General features: G+C 37.6%; 1 protein-coding gene across 1 annotated transcript; it reads right to left on the bottom strand.

The window, feature by feature from the left end:
• Positions 1-2964: 2964 nt before the first annotated feature.
• On the bottom strand, positions 2965-3918 carry LOC104993383 (olfactory receptor 2G2-like). The gene has a single exon (XM_010846622.1). It carries the CDS (start codon positions 3916-3918, stop codon positions 2965-2967), a length of 954 nt encoding a protein of 317 aa, XP_010844924.1.
• Between the last annotated feature and the right edge of the window lie 9823 nt (positions 3919-13741).

The raw sequence follows: 13741 nt of genomic DNA on the forward strand, positions 1-13741 counted from the left end.
CAGGTATATTGTCACCCTGCTTATTTAACTTATATTCAGAGTACATCATGAGAAATGCTGGGCTGGAAGAAGCACAAGCTGTAATCAAGATTGCCGGGAGAAATATCAATAACCTCAGATATGCAGATGACACCACCCTAATGGCAGAAAGTGAAGAGGAACTCAAAAGCCTCTTGATGAAAGTGAAAGTGGAGAGTGAAAAAGTTGGCTTAAAGCTCAACATTCAGAAAATGAAGATTATGGCATCTGGTCCCATCACTTCATGGGAAACAGATGGGGAAACAGTGGAAACAGCATCATACTTTATTTTGGGGGGCTCCAAAATCACTGCAGTTGGTGACTGCAGCCATGAAATTAAAAGACACTTACTCCTTGGAAGGAAAGTTATGACCAACCTAGATAGTATATTGAAAAGCAGAGACATTACTTTGCCAACAAAGGTCCATCTAGTCAAGGCTATGGTTTTTCCAGTGGTCATATATGGATGTGAGAGTTGGACTGTGAAGAAAGCTAAGCGCTGAAGAATTTATGCTTTTAAACTGTGGTGTTGGAAAAAACTCTTGAGAGTCCCTTGGACTGCAAGGAGATCTAACCAGTCCATTCTAAAGGAGGTCAGTCCTGGTTGTTCTTTGGAAGGACTGATGCTAAAACTGAAACTCCAATATTTGGCCACCTCGTGCGAAGAGTTAACTCACTGGAAAAGACTCTAATGCTGGGTGAGATTGAGGACAGGAGGAGAAGGGAACCACAGAGGATGAGATGGCTGGATGGCATCACTGACTCGATGGACATGAGTTTGAGTGAACTCTAGGAATTGGTGATGGACAGGGAGGCTTGGCATGCTGCAATTCATGGGATCTCAAAGAGTCTGACATGACTGAGTGACTGAACTGAACTGAAAGAGGTCTATCTGAAAAAAGGATATGATGTTCATAAATACTATCTCTCCCAATACAGAAGCACCTAAATACATAAAGCAAAGAAATATTAATGGATATAAAAGGAGAAGTTGAGAGTTTGCAGTAATAGTGTTTGTGTGTGCTTAAGGAGAAGGTAATGGCACCCCACTCCAGTACTCTTGACTGGAAAAACCCACAGGCAGAGGAGCTTGGTAGGCTGCTGTCCATATGGTTGCAAAGAGTCAGACATGATTGAGCGACTTCACTTTCACTTTTCACTTTCATGCATTGGAGAAGAAACTGGCAACCAACTCCAGTGTTCTTGCCTGGAGAATCCCAGGGACAGAGGAGCCTGGTGGGCTTCCATCTACGTGGTCACACAAAGTTGGACACAACTGAAGTGACTTAGCAGCAGCAGCAGCAGCAGTCACTCAGTAATGTCTGACTCTTTGTGACCCCATGGACTATAGCCCACCAGGCTTCTTTGCCCATGGGGATTTTCCAGGCAAGAATACTGCCATTCCCTTCTCCAGGGGATCTTCCCAACCCAGGTCTCCCACATTGTAGATGAATTCTTATTCTTTAGCGACCAGGGAAGCAATAATAATAGGGGACATTAATACCGTACCTACATCAATCAATTAATCATCCAAAGGGAAGATCAATAAGAAAATATTGACTTTAAGTGATATATTAACCACATTGTCTTAATAAATATATACAAAATAGTTTACCTTAAAACTGTATAGTAGATTACATGTTAGGCCACAAAACAAGTCTCAGTAAATTTAAGATTAAAATTACATCAAACATCTTTTCTGACCACAACACTATGAAACTAGAAATAATTTTGAAAATAAAACTGGAAAAAAACATGAACATGTGAACAGTAAACAACATTCTACTAAACAATTAATGGATCAGCAAAGAAACTAAAGAGGAAATTTTAAAAATACCTTGAGGCAATAAAAATGGAGACACAGTTTTCAAAAATCTATGGAATGTAGAGTATTTTTGCCAGCTACAGGCTGTACAACCTAATGTTTGCTACAATGCAGTGAAATAGAGATTTTAATACTATGTGTTTGTACAAAATTTTTCAGAATCAAGGTGTAAAAGTCTTAATTTTCAGAAAAGGAATGTTATAAGCAAAGATCTTCAGAATGAAGTTATAGGTAACAAATCAGTGTTGTAGCATAAATAATAAAAGGAGTTTTATTAAGCTTTCATCTGGAAAGTGAATTTCCAAATTATAAAAATATGTTTATATATATAGACCTAAATGTAAAAGAAAAAAAGAGTATATTATTGTATATTTTTTAAAGTGAAATAATCAACATAACATTAAGAAGTGCATGGTTATACTAACAACAATAGTGTTTTTCTTTATATGGCTTTGCAAGCTATAGAATAGTCCGTTGCTATGCTTTTTCTTAGGAATCAGAGTCCGATGTTAGTTCAAAGTGGTTCAATTGGTTCAACTACAAAATAATAAAATCAAGTTTCTGATTCTGCTTTATTCTCCACCTTTGATGTGTGGCTTTTGTCTTCATGCTGTTTATGCAACTCTCTCTATGTCTACCACATGTTAAGTGGATAGAGTATAGGGTGAAGTAAAATAATTTGCTTTACAACAGCTTGCCCATGGTTCATCCATCTTACATACATCCTTGCAAAAAATAAGCCATAAATCCATCTAGAGAAACATAAAGGGTAAGAGACTAAATATATTATTCAAAAATTGTTAAATGGCTAATTTAAAATATTTTTGAATATTTTCATATTTTTCTTCATCTTATAAAATATTTAATTAAAATAAACCTCAAATGCTGCATATATAATATATTTTGGAGAAAAGACATGAACCAAAGGATTTATGTTGTTACCACTGTGTAATTGTAAGGTTGGGACTAGACACATACATTCCATAGTATATTACAGAATGTTTTATAAGAAATTAATCAAAAGGAAATGGGGAAAAAAAGTTTTAAAACATTATGTGATTTTCTTTAACCACAAAAATTAGGTGTTTATCATAGTAGTGCTTTAAACCATTTTTTGACAATCATGTAAACTTTATTACCAAAATCTTCCCTAGAACTTTTCTTAGTGCTTCCTTGACCTCTTTGTTCCTCAGAGTATAAATAAGAGGATTAAGCATGGGGGTCACCACCTTGTAGAAGAGAGAGACAAACTTTCCCTGATCTTTGTATGTACTTTTGGCTGACTGCAGATACATGAACATGATGGTTCCATAGAACATGATGACAACTGTCACATGGGAGGAACAGATCCCAAAAACTTTCTTTCTTCCAGTAGCTGATTTGATCTTCAAAACTGCCTTGGTAATGTAACCATAGGAGACTAGTATGAATGAGATAGGCACAACAAGGAAGAGGATACTAGCCACAAAGAGCTCAGCCTCATTGAAAGTGGTATCCACACAAGCCAACTTGATAAGTACAGGGACTTCACAGATAAAATGATCCACTTGGTGATGCCCACATAAAGGTAGCTGCAGGGTGAGAGTGGACTGTACCAGGGTGGTGGCCACCCCACTAAGCCATGCTAAAGATGTCAGGGCCATGCAGAGATGAGGATGCATTAGGAGAGCATAGTGGAGGGGACGGCAGATGGCCATATAGCGATCATAGGACATTACAGCCAGAAGGACACACTCAGTAGATCCTAGAGCAAGAGAGACGTAGAGCTGAACCACGCAGCCACCATAGGTAATGGTTTTCATGGGATCCTGCAAGTTTACCAGGAGCTGAGGAATAACACTGCTAGTAAAGCAGAGGTCCAGGAAAGAGAGATGAGAAAGGAAAAAATACATTGGTGTATTAAGTTTGGGTTCCAGATGAGATATCAGAATGATGGTGGTGTTCCCTAAAATGGTTAGTAAATATAAGATCAAGATGACCACAAAGAGAGCCGTCTGTAACTGAGGGTAATCAGAAAACCCTAACAGGATAAAACCTGTTATGTTTCCCTCATTGGTGCTCTTCACCATCCCCATGTGCAAAGTATGTTCCAGAAAGTTGAGTCATAGCTGAGAAAGATTATATATTACATAAAGTCAGTTAAATGACAATGTCATCTCTCCCCAAAGTTATATGCTAAATGCTTAGACCTCATAACTTGTATCTATTTTCCTATTATGCGCATTCTAAATAAATACAGTGTGCATTCTCTCAATAGCATAGGTGTCTTCTGATGCTCTGCAAGATAGAAAAGAACAGATTTTTTTTAAATGATCAAACTATAGTAATTAAAACAGTATTGTATTGGCATAAAGGTAAACGTATAGGTCGATGGAGCAGGATAGAGAACCTAGAGATAAACGCTTGCATATAAACAAGTCATCTTCAACAAAGAGACCAAGAATACACAATGTAGAAAGGGCAGTCTCTTCAATAAACAGTTTGGGGAAAACTGAATATCCACATGCAAAATAATAAAATTGAACCACTAGCTTACACCATACACATAAATCAACTTAGATTAAAGATTTGAATGTAAAATCTGAAACTGAAACTCCTAGAAGAAACATAGAGGAAAACCTTCATGGTATTGGTCTTGGCGATGATTTTAAAGATATAAGACCAAACCATGGGCAACAAAAGCAAAAATCTATGGAAGGGGAGAAAATATACAAAATTATATATAACATCCAAGATATGTAAGAGATTCAAATGTCTACAACAACAACAAAATAGATGACCCAATTAAAAAGTGAATAAAGAACTTGAACAGACATTTCTCAAAACAAGACATACAAATGTCCAGTAGGCATATGAAAAAGTGTTCAACACCACTAATCATCTGGGTAATGCAAATAAACCCACAACGAGATACCACCTCATACCTGTAAGGATGGCTGTTATAAAAAAAAAAAAAAACAAAACAGATGACAGCAAATGTTGGAAACATTATGGAGAAATTAAAATCCTTGTACAGTATTAGTGGGAATGAAAAACAGAATCAATGTTCCTCAAAATATTATAACTATCATACGGTCCAACATTCCCACTTATGGGTATACACCCAAAAGAATTGAAATTGGGATCTTTAAGTGATAATTTCATTCCTGTATTTATTACAGCATTATTCACAACAGCCAACCTAAGTGTCCATCTAATAATGGTCAAATAAAAAGATATACTATTCAACTTTAACTAATGGAGTGTTGTTAGCATATTGATAAAATATTATGAATAAATAAAGAAGATACAGTATATTCCGTGAATGCGTGCTAAGTCCTTTCAGTTGTGTCTGACTCTGTGTGACCCTATGGACTGTAGCCTGCCAGGCTCCTCTGTCCTTGGGAATTCTCCAGGCAAGAATGCTGGAGGGGTTGCCACGCCCTCCTCCAGGGGAGCTTCCTGACCCAGAGATCAAACCTGTGTTTCTTATACCTCCTGCACTGGCAGACAGGTTCTTTACCACTAGTGCCACCTGGGAAACCCCTTATGGTATTTTAGTCAACTTTAATTAATGGAGTATTATTAGAATATTGATGAAATATTATTTAGCCTTAAAAAGGAAACAAGTCTTACAATGTGCAACAACATGGATGTACTTTGAGGATGGTATACTATGTAAAATAAGTCAGACACAAATGGACAAACACACCTCTTATATGTAATATGTAAAACAGTCAGCCTTATAGAAACATAAAATGGTGATGGCCAGAGGATGGGAGGAGGAGGAAACAAGAAAGTGCTCAATGGTTAAAAAATTGCAGCTATACAATATAAGTTCTAGAGAGCTGCTGTCCAACATATTGCTTATAATTAACAATATTATATTATGTACTTAACATTTGGTACCACGGTAAATCATGTTGTGTGTTCCTACCACACATTCATACAAAAAGCAAAAGAACACAAGGAAACTTTTGGAGAAGACATATAAATGTATTACCTAGATTGTGGTGACTGTATCATGGGTCCACACATATGTCCGGACACAAGGACTTATATATGTTAAATAAATTGTGAATTTATTTATATATTAGTTCTACCTCAATAAAGCTGTAAAAAAGAAGCACTGTCATCTGTTTTAGAAAATTAATTTTATTATCATTTCCATCCAACCAAATGTACCCCTTTATATTGATGTCTTTCTAGTCACATGAAGGGAAAACTCAGCTAATTTCAACTAGAGAAAAAAAACAGGTTTATTTAAGCAACTTTCAATAAAGTGAGAATAAGACCATTTTTCATCACCCCCAAAAGAGTAGAAATTAGTTGTAACATTTTGTAATTTTTAAATATACCAGATGAGACTGGTAGTAATTAAAAATCAACTACTCAAAGGTATATGTTCAGTCAAAGGTGCATACATATTTAGAATTTAAGGCAACATTTGAATCTATTTCTTATGATCAACCAGTTAATTCTATACTCTTACCTATCTTTCTTTTTCTTTCCCTTAGTGTTTGTTTATGTGCTTTTGAAAAATTGCTCATTCTCTTTTTTTCAGAGACCCAGGATCCTCCAGGCTCCAAAAAGTCTTTAGGAAATAAAATGCTAGCCATATGATTTTTTATTTCTTTTTCCTGTAATCATTTGCATATTTGTTATCAACTCAAAGTGTGAGTGCAAAATGTAATTCATATTTTTAAAGCAAGTTATTAAGGGTAAATAAAACATTCTTTATTATCCTTATGATAGTAAGCATACTTTACTACCATACACTCCAAAAAAATCTTTGTTCTTAACTATCTGGGAACCTTGATAATGGATAAATATATTTTTGCATTTGACTAAGTTGTATATGTGTCTACTCACAACAGATTGTGAGATTCATGAGGCCAGGAGTCATATAAGATATGACTTCTCTGTCTCTAACCCTTAGAGTGGTCAGCACAAAGTAGCCTTTCAAAAATTATTCAGCAGTTCACTCATATTATATCCACCATATTATACCTCTTTCTTTTTCCCTAAGGAAACTAACATATCTCTAGTCAAATAGTAGATAGTAGATATCACTACCAAATGAATGATCAGAACTTACCAACCTTCCCTCAAATTAGAGATGTCTCAAACATATATGGCTCTGCTATCTATTTGAACATCGCTTAATCAAAAGCATGAGGCTGAGAACATGGACTTGTAATGTCATAACTAGGGGTCAAATCCACACATGGCCCTCTTCTTGATTTTTATGAACTCTATCCCAGTCTTGTAACTACAAAATTGAAATACTCTGACACATCCTCATTATTTCATCTTTTTCTCATCCTTTCTCAGTAGGAAATACCATAAACTTTGTTTATTACTAAAGCAAATGATCCCTTTTCAAATATTTTTAGTAGATATTATGCAGTATTGGAGAAGGCAATGGCACCCCACTCCAGTACTCTTGCCTGGAAAATCCCATGGATGGAGGAGCCTGGTAGGCTGCAGTCCATGGGGTCGCTAAGAGTCAGACACGACTGAGCGGCTTCACTTTCACTTTTCACTTTCATGCATTGGAGAAGGAAATGGCAACCCACTCCAGTGTTCTTGCCTGGAAAATCCCAGGGACGGAGGAGCCTGGTAGGCTGCAGTCCATGGGGTCGCTAAGAGTCAGACACGACTGAGCAGATGCACTTTCACTTTTCACTTTCATGCATTGGAGAAGGAAATGGCAACCCACTCCAGTGTTCTTGCCTGGAGAATCCCAGGGACGGGGGAGCCTGGTGGGCTGCCATCTATGGGGTCGCGCAGAGTCAGACATGACTGAAGTGACTTAGCAGCAGCAGCAGCAGCATGCAGTATTAATTATTATTAGTTCTCTATCACTTCAGATCATTGCCCTGCAAAATGTCTACCTTCCACTTCACTGGCAATATTCCAGTTCATTGACTTTTTATTTGCATAGTAAACAATTACTACTTCAGTTTACATTTTCTTTCATCTGAACCTTTAAAAACCTCACAATAAACATGAATGAATGGACTTACAGGAAACAGCAGCAGTGTCCAAACACCTTCCAAACATACATTGCTAAGTTCACAGGAAGCAATTAATTTCAATTATAGATATCATTAACTTGGACTCATTAAGTAACAGTATTTTTCTGAGCAAGTAAAATATCTTTATTGCTCATTAAGAACACATTATGCATTACTAAGCATGAAAGTTTTAAAACAAGTTGTGAAAAACATTTTTAAGATGTAAATATTGACAGTGAATGCAGTATTTCCACTTCTGTCTTTAAAACTAATAGCTTAAACACAAATGGCAGAAAATAGAAAGTGAATACTATTCTAAGCAGGAACAGTTCTAAAAGCTATGGAATGCTTATAAGCCTATATTATATATTCCACATATTATGTGCCTGATATGTTAAAATTTAACAAAATCACATGAACAGAGAGTGAAACTCTCTTCACTAAGCACCATTCTATATAGGTCTCGTCTTGGACAAAAAAAGTATAAAATATAGAGGGCCATGAAAACATATATTGTACTGAAAGTATAGCCCATATAAGGGATGGCTCCATAGCTGGGAAGATTAGCTAGTTTAATAATTGAGTGACAGGGTCAAATATCAAGTTGAGCTGGGCATGTTCCAGAGTAGAGATTTCATTAAGGGAAGAAATGATTGAAAACTACCTATCTTGAGTGAACATTCAAGATGCCCCCTGTACTTTTCCATCAAATGATTGAAGGACAGAACACAAATTCTAAATTACCAACATTTAATTCTCCCTCTCATATTCTAAAAATACCACTAAAATAGCACCGGGGGCTGGGGTGGAAAGATGGAAAATACAAGACAAAATGATTCTGCTGTATTTGGGAAAAAACAAGTCTAGATCACTGTATACATCAAAAGATAATAGATATGTAAAAAGCATAAAACACTGAACCCAGTGTTTGAAAGAGAAAGCTGTTCAGTCGAGTTGGACTCTTTGCAACCCCATGGACTCTGCTGCTGCTGCTGTAAGTCGCTTCAGTTGTGTCCAACTCTGTGTGACCCCATAGATGGCAGCCCACCAGGCTCCTCTGTCCCTGGGATTCTCCAGACAAGAACACTGGAGTGGGTTGCTATTTCCTTCTCCAATGCATGCATGCATGCTAAGTCACTTCAGTCATGTCCAACTCTATGTAACCCTATGGACAGCAGCCCACCAGGCTCCTCTGTCCATGGGATTCTCTAGGCAAAAATACTGGAGAGGGTTGCCATTTCCTTCTCCACCATCAATTCTACAGTCCATGAAATTTTCCAGGCCAGAATACTGGATTGAGTAGCCGTTCCCTTCTCCAGGAGATCTTCCCAACTCAGGGATCGAACCCAGGTCTCCCACATTGCAGGCTGATTCTTTACCAATTGAGCCACCAGGTAAACCCAAGAATACTGGAGTGGGTAGCCTATCCCTTCACCAGCAGATCTTCCAGACCCAGGAATAGACTGGGATCTCCTGCATTGCGGGTGCCTTCTTTACCAGCTGAGCTACCAGGGAAGGCTAAGATTTATGTTTTTCAAAATAAAATGCAACAACAACCACAAAAATCAAAGACAAAGAAAAACAATGAAGTAAAGATCTCTAAGAAACAAAAGTTAGATGAAGAACGTATATACTTGAAGAATTTCTCCAAGAAACAAGGTAAATGTTTAGGAAGTAAAATGTACTCCTCCTCACTCTCTAAGAATATAAGACAACCTGTAGCTACAAAAACAAATGATTCGAATCAACAGTAGTTTTTAAAAGACGGACTGGCTGAATCATGTGAAAAACATCAGGAAAATGTATAATGGTTACTGCCTAAATTACATTTCACAAAGAAATTTTCATACAAAACAGCAAATTGAGGCTAGATTGTAAACAATTTTTACGCTTTATTATAAAACTGCCAATCATCTGTTGTGCAAAATACCATCATTAAAACTTTTAATTAAAGTGGAAATATACTTGTAAACAAAGACACATTTCTGATTCCCATGTGACACAGTGGTAAAGAATCTGCCTGCCAATGCAGGAGACATAGAAGACGTAGGTTCAGTCCCTGGCTGGGGAAGGTCCCCTGGAGTAGAAAATGGCAACCCACTCCAGTATTTTTACCTGAAAAATTCCATGGACAAAGGAGCCTAGCAGGCTACAGTACATGGGGTCACAAGGAATAGGACATGACTGAGCATGCAAGCAGTATCATGTGAAGAACCATGCTGTGTAATTGAGACTAAATAAATCATGCTAAAAGACTCTGATGATGGAAGGGATTGGGGGCAGGAGGAGAAGGGGACGACAGAGGATGAGATGGCTGGATGGCATCACCAACTCGATGCACATGAGGGGAGTTGGTGATTGACAGGGAGGCCTGGTGTGCTGCGATTCATGGGGTCACAATGAGTCGGACATGACTGAGTGACTGAACTGAATAATCATTCCTTCCATCAATATCTAAGGAGTATCTCTCAAGTTTCAGCCAGACTTCCTCTCCAGCTCCCCCTGCAAATGTTGACTGTCTAATCTGCAATTATGTTTCTTCTTTCTGTGCAACCCACTCATCCTTGGGCTCCCCACATGCTCTGTTGTGGACCTTAAATCATTGTATGAAACTAACTTTTGGCTTTGATAGCTGCCTCCTAACATGGGCACTCTTGGTCTCTTTGTTTTGAACCAATCCACTGTGACAAGGAACATCCCATGGGACAGTTCTCTAAACCCTTGAAGATAATGCCCTCTTGTATTCCAACAGATACTACCACCTTTAAGACCACTGATTATCTGTGCTACCCTCAGAGAATGACATAATCAATGTTGTCTTAAATTGTCACCCAATCAATGTTGTCACCTGTAGCCCAACCCATCTGCCTTACACAACCATCTGCAGGGTATTTTCATTCTCAGGAAATGAGATATTCATAATTCACTGGAGGTGTACCTCCAGGATAACTAAAGTATAGAAAACTTCTGGATGTTTTCATATCACAGGGAGTCTATTCTGACTGTAACATAAGCATGGAGAGAGCTCCTCCTCTTGCTTGTGCTGGACATACACATAGCACCTCACATGTACCTGGAGCTCCTCCATCCCTCAAGAATCTGCTGTCTGCTGAGACTTCATCTCGAGTGTATATCCCCAATTTGTTTCTCTTGACTGAGTCATTAGAAATACCACCGGTACTAACAAATGTTTTAAACTCTCATATTGTTCTTCTCTAACACTGAAAGTTTTTTTCTCTTTGAAAGTAGTATGGCATCCATTATTTCACTCTGTGATTATAGGGTATGAATTCAAATTCTGTCATACATTTTAGCCCATGAACTATTATTCTCCTTAAAATACTTTCCAATATATAAAAGTTGCTATGAATCATTCAATCTTCTACTCAATTTTGGTAAACTCTTTTTACATTTCTAAAATCCAACAACAAAAAAACAAAAATTAAATTTTATATGTAAATATACTAAACAAAATGTTCTCATCCACAAAAGATAGGAATAACTCTAGTTTACACATCACAAATATTGTCCACTAACTAAAATCCTTTTTAAAAATTGGGTTCAAATGTCCTTTCAACAGAAAGAAGAGATATGGGATGTATCCTGAGAGAGGGCAGTATTCTGATATAAAAAACAAGCATTTTAATTGTCTATGGGGTCAATCCAGAGGAAATTAGGAGACTGAGATTGCTGTTAAATAAAGGGGCAGCAGGGTGGTAAGTGAAGAAGTGAGGCACATATTAATCTTTCAGAAATGAATTTCTGGAAATGTATTTGTACTTACAAGTAATATCAGTTGGTTAAGCAGATAGTGTGTATACTGACTTAATTCCCTTTTAAGTCAATGAGACTGTCTCTATATTTTGACAAGATGCTTCACAAATGTGTATCAGATGCAAAAATATTTGGGTCAAAAGGTCATTTTTTTTCATTTTGAAGAATATATAAAGATCAGGAATGATTGATTTTTAACTCATTTCTTGCTGCCTTTGAGCAGAGGTGATATTGAGCATCAAAAAAAAAGGGGCAGGGCGGGGAAGGAAGGAAAGGAGCCAGGAAGAAAGGAAGAATTCCAGTCAATTTTATAAGGAAAAATGTTTTAAAATAGTCAAATACAACATGAAATTACTATTAGAAATCCAGAGACTTCTCAATTCTGAAAAGAAAGTGAAAGTGTTAGTTGCTGAATCTTGTCTGACTCTTTGCATCTCATGGACTGTAGCCCACCAGGCCCTCCTCTGCCATGGAATTCTCCAGGCAAGAATACTGGAGTGGGTTACAATTCCCTGCTGTAGGGGATCTTGCCAACCCAGGGAGTGAATCCAGGTCTCCTGCATTGCAGGCAGATTCTTTACCATCTGAGCCACATGAATTTCTTTGATTTCATAGCTTGCTTTACATGCAGTAAAACATACAACCAGACTATGATGACCACAGCAGGTACCATCTGTCAACATACCTGTTTCAGGCTGAGAACATGCATTCTAGCTTCAGGAGTTCCTTCTTTGTTCACAGTATTTCCAGGTGACCTGTGTCTTGAGAGGAAATATAAAGGTATTCCTGATTAAGGTCCCAGAGCCACAGGAACTGTTCAAGACAGTGCAAGCTAGGAACCAAATGTGAGGTTTTGAGAAAAGGAAACATTCAGGCTGTTGTAAAGTCCTGTCACTTACTACCAACTAAACTAATATCGGTATGCCCACAAAGATTAATACCTAATCTTTCTTCCTTACCTGGAAGAGTATGCAAGAATACTGAAACTATCTTTGAGAATTTACTACACGAATGAATTTTGACCCTCAGTTATGAGTAAGAAATATCACAATGCCTAGAAAGCTACTTCTCTGGAACTGAATCTCTCTGCAGCAGCTCAGAAAGATGTTGTGCCTGCTCATGCAGTCTGTGGTACAATATGGAAATGCCAGTTGCAAATAATGAAAAAATAAATAGTTTCTAAACTAAATGCTGGAGTTTGCATAGAAACATGCCAGAAGAAAATGAGTGATCCCCGGTGATGCCAATTCTGAAAAGAATGAACTTGAAAGGGTAAAACCCCAGTGACATTTCCTCCTTTAGGAGTTGGTTTATACTAGGGGAAAAAAAGACTGTTAATATGGCCTTAGAAAGTTCCCAAAGGATAAGAAAATTACCATATTCCCTCTTTGGAAAATATGTTGCTCATTAAAATGTCCATAACAGAAGATCCCAGGATATTATCATGAAAAAAATGTCCTGTGATCATCATTTGTTAATATCACCTAAGGGTTTGTGTGGTAAGATACCAGGAACTTCCCTGATGGCTCAGAGGTAAAGAATGTGCCTGCAAAGTGGGAGACCCAGGTTCAGTCCCTGGGTTGGGAAGATCCCTTGGAGAAGGAAATGGCTACCCACTCCAGTATTCTTGCCTGGAGAATTCCATGGACAGAGGAGCCTGGCGGGCTATATTCCATGGGGTCACAAAGAGTAGTTCACAGCTGAGCAACTAACACGAACACCAGGAACTTACCTTGACACTTTCCAGAACATATGCCAATTAAATTTATCCTAAATAGCTGTGGAAAGAAGAGAAGTGAAAAGCAAAGGAGAAAAGGAAAGATATACCCATTTGAATGCAGAGTTCCAAAAAATAGCAAGGAGAGATAAGAAAGCCTTCCTCAGTGATCAATGGAAAGAAAGAGAGGAAAACAATAGAATGTGAAAGAGTAGAGATCTCTTCAAGAAAATTAGAGATACCAAGGGAACAGTTCATAAAAGATGGGCTCAATAAAGGACAGAAATGGTATGGACCTAACAGAAGCAGAAGATATTAAGAAGAGGTGGCAAGAATAAACAGAAGAACTGTACAAAAAAGATCTTCAGGACCCAGATAATCACAATGGTGTGATCACTCACCTACAGC

The sequence above is a fragment of the Bison bison genome, unplaced genomic scaffold, assembly GCF_000754665.1.
Source record: "Bison bison bison isolate TAMUID 2011002044 unplaced genomic scaffold, Bison_UMD1.0 scf7180017864238, whole genome shotgun sequence".
Taxonomy (NCBI): Eukaryota; Metazoa; Chordata; class Mammalia; order Artiodactyla; family Bovidae; genus Bison; species Bison bison.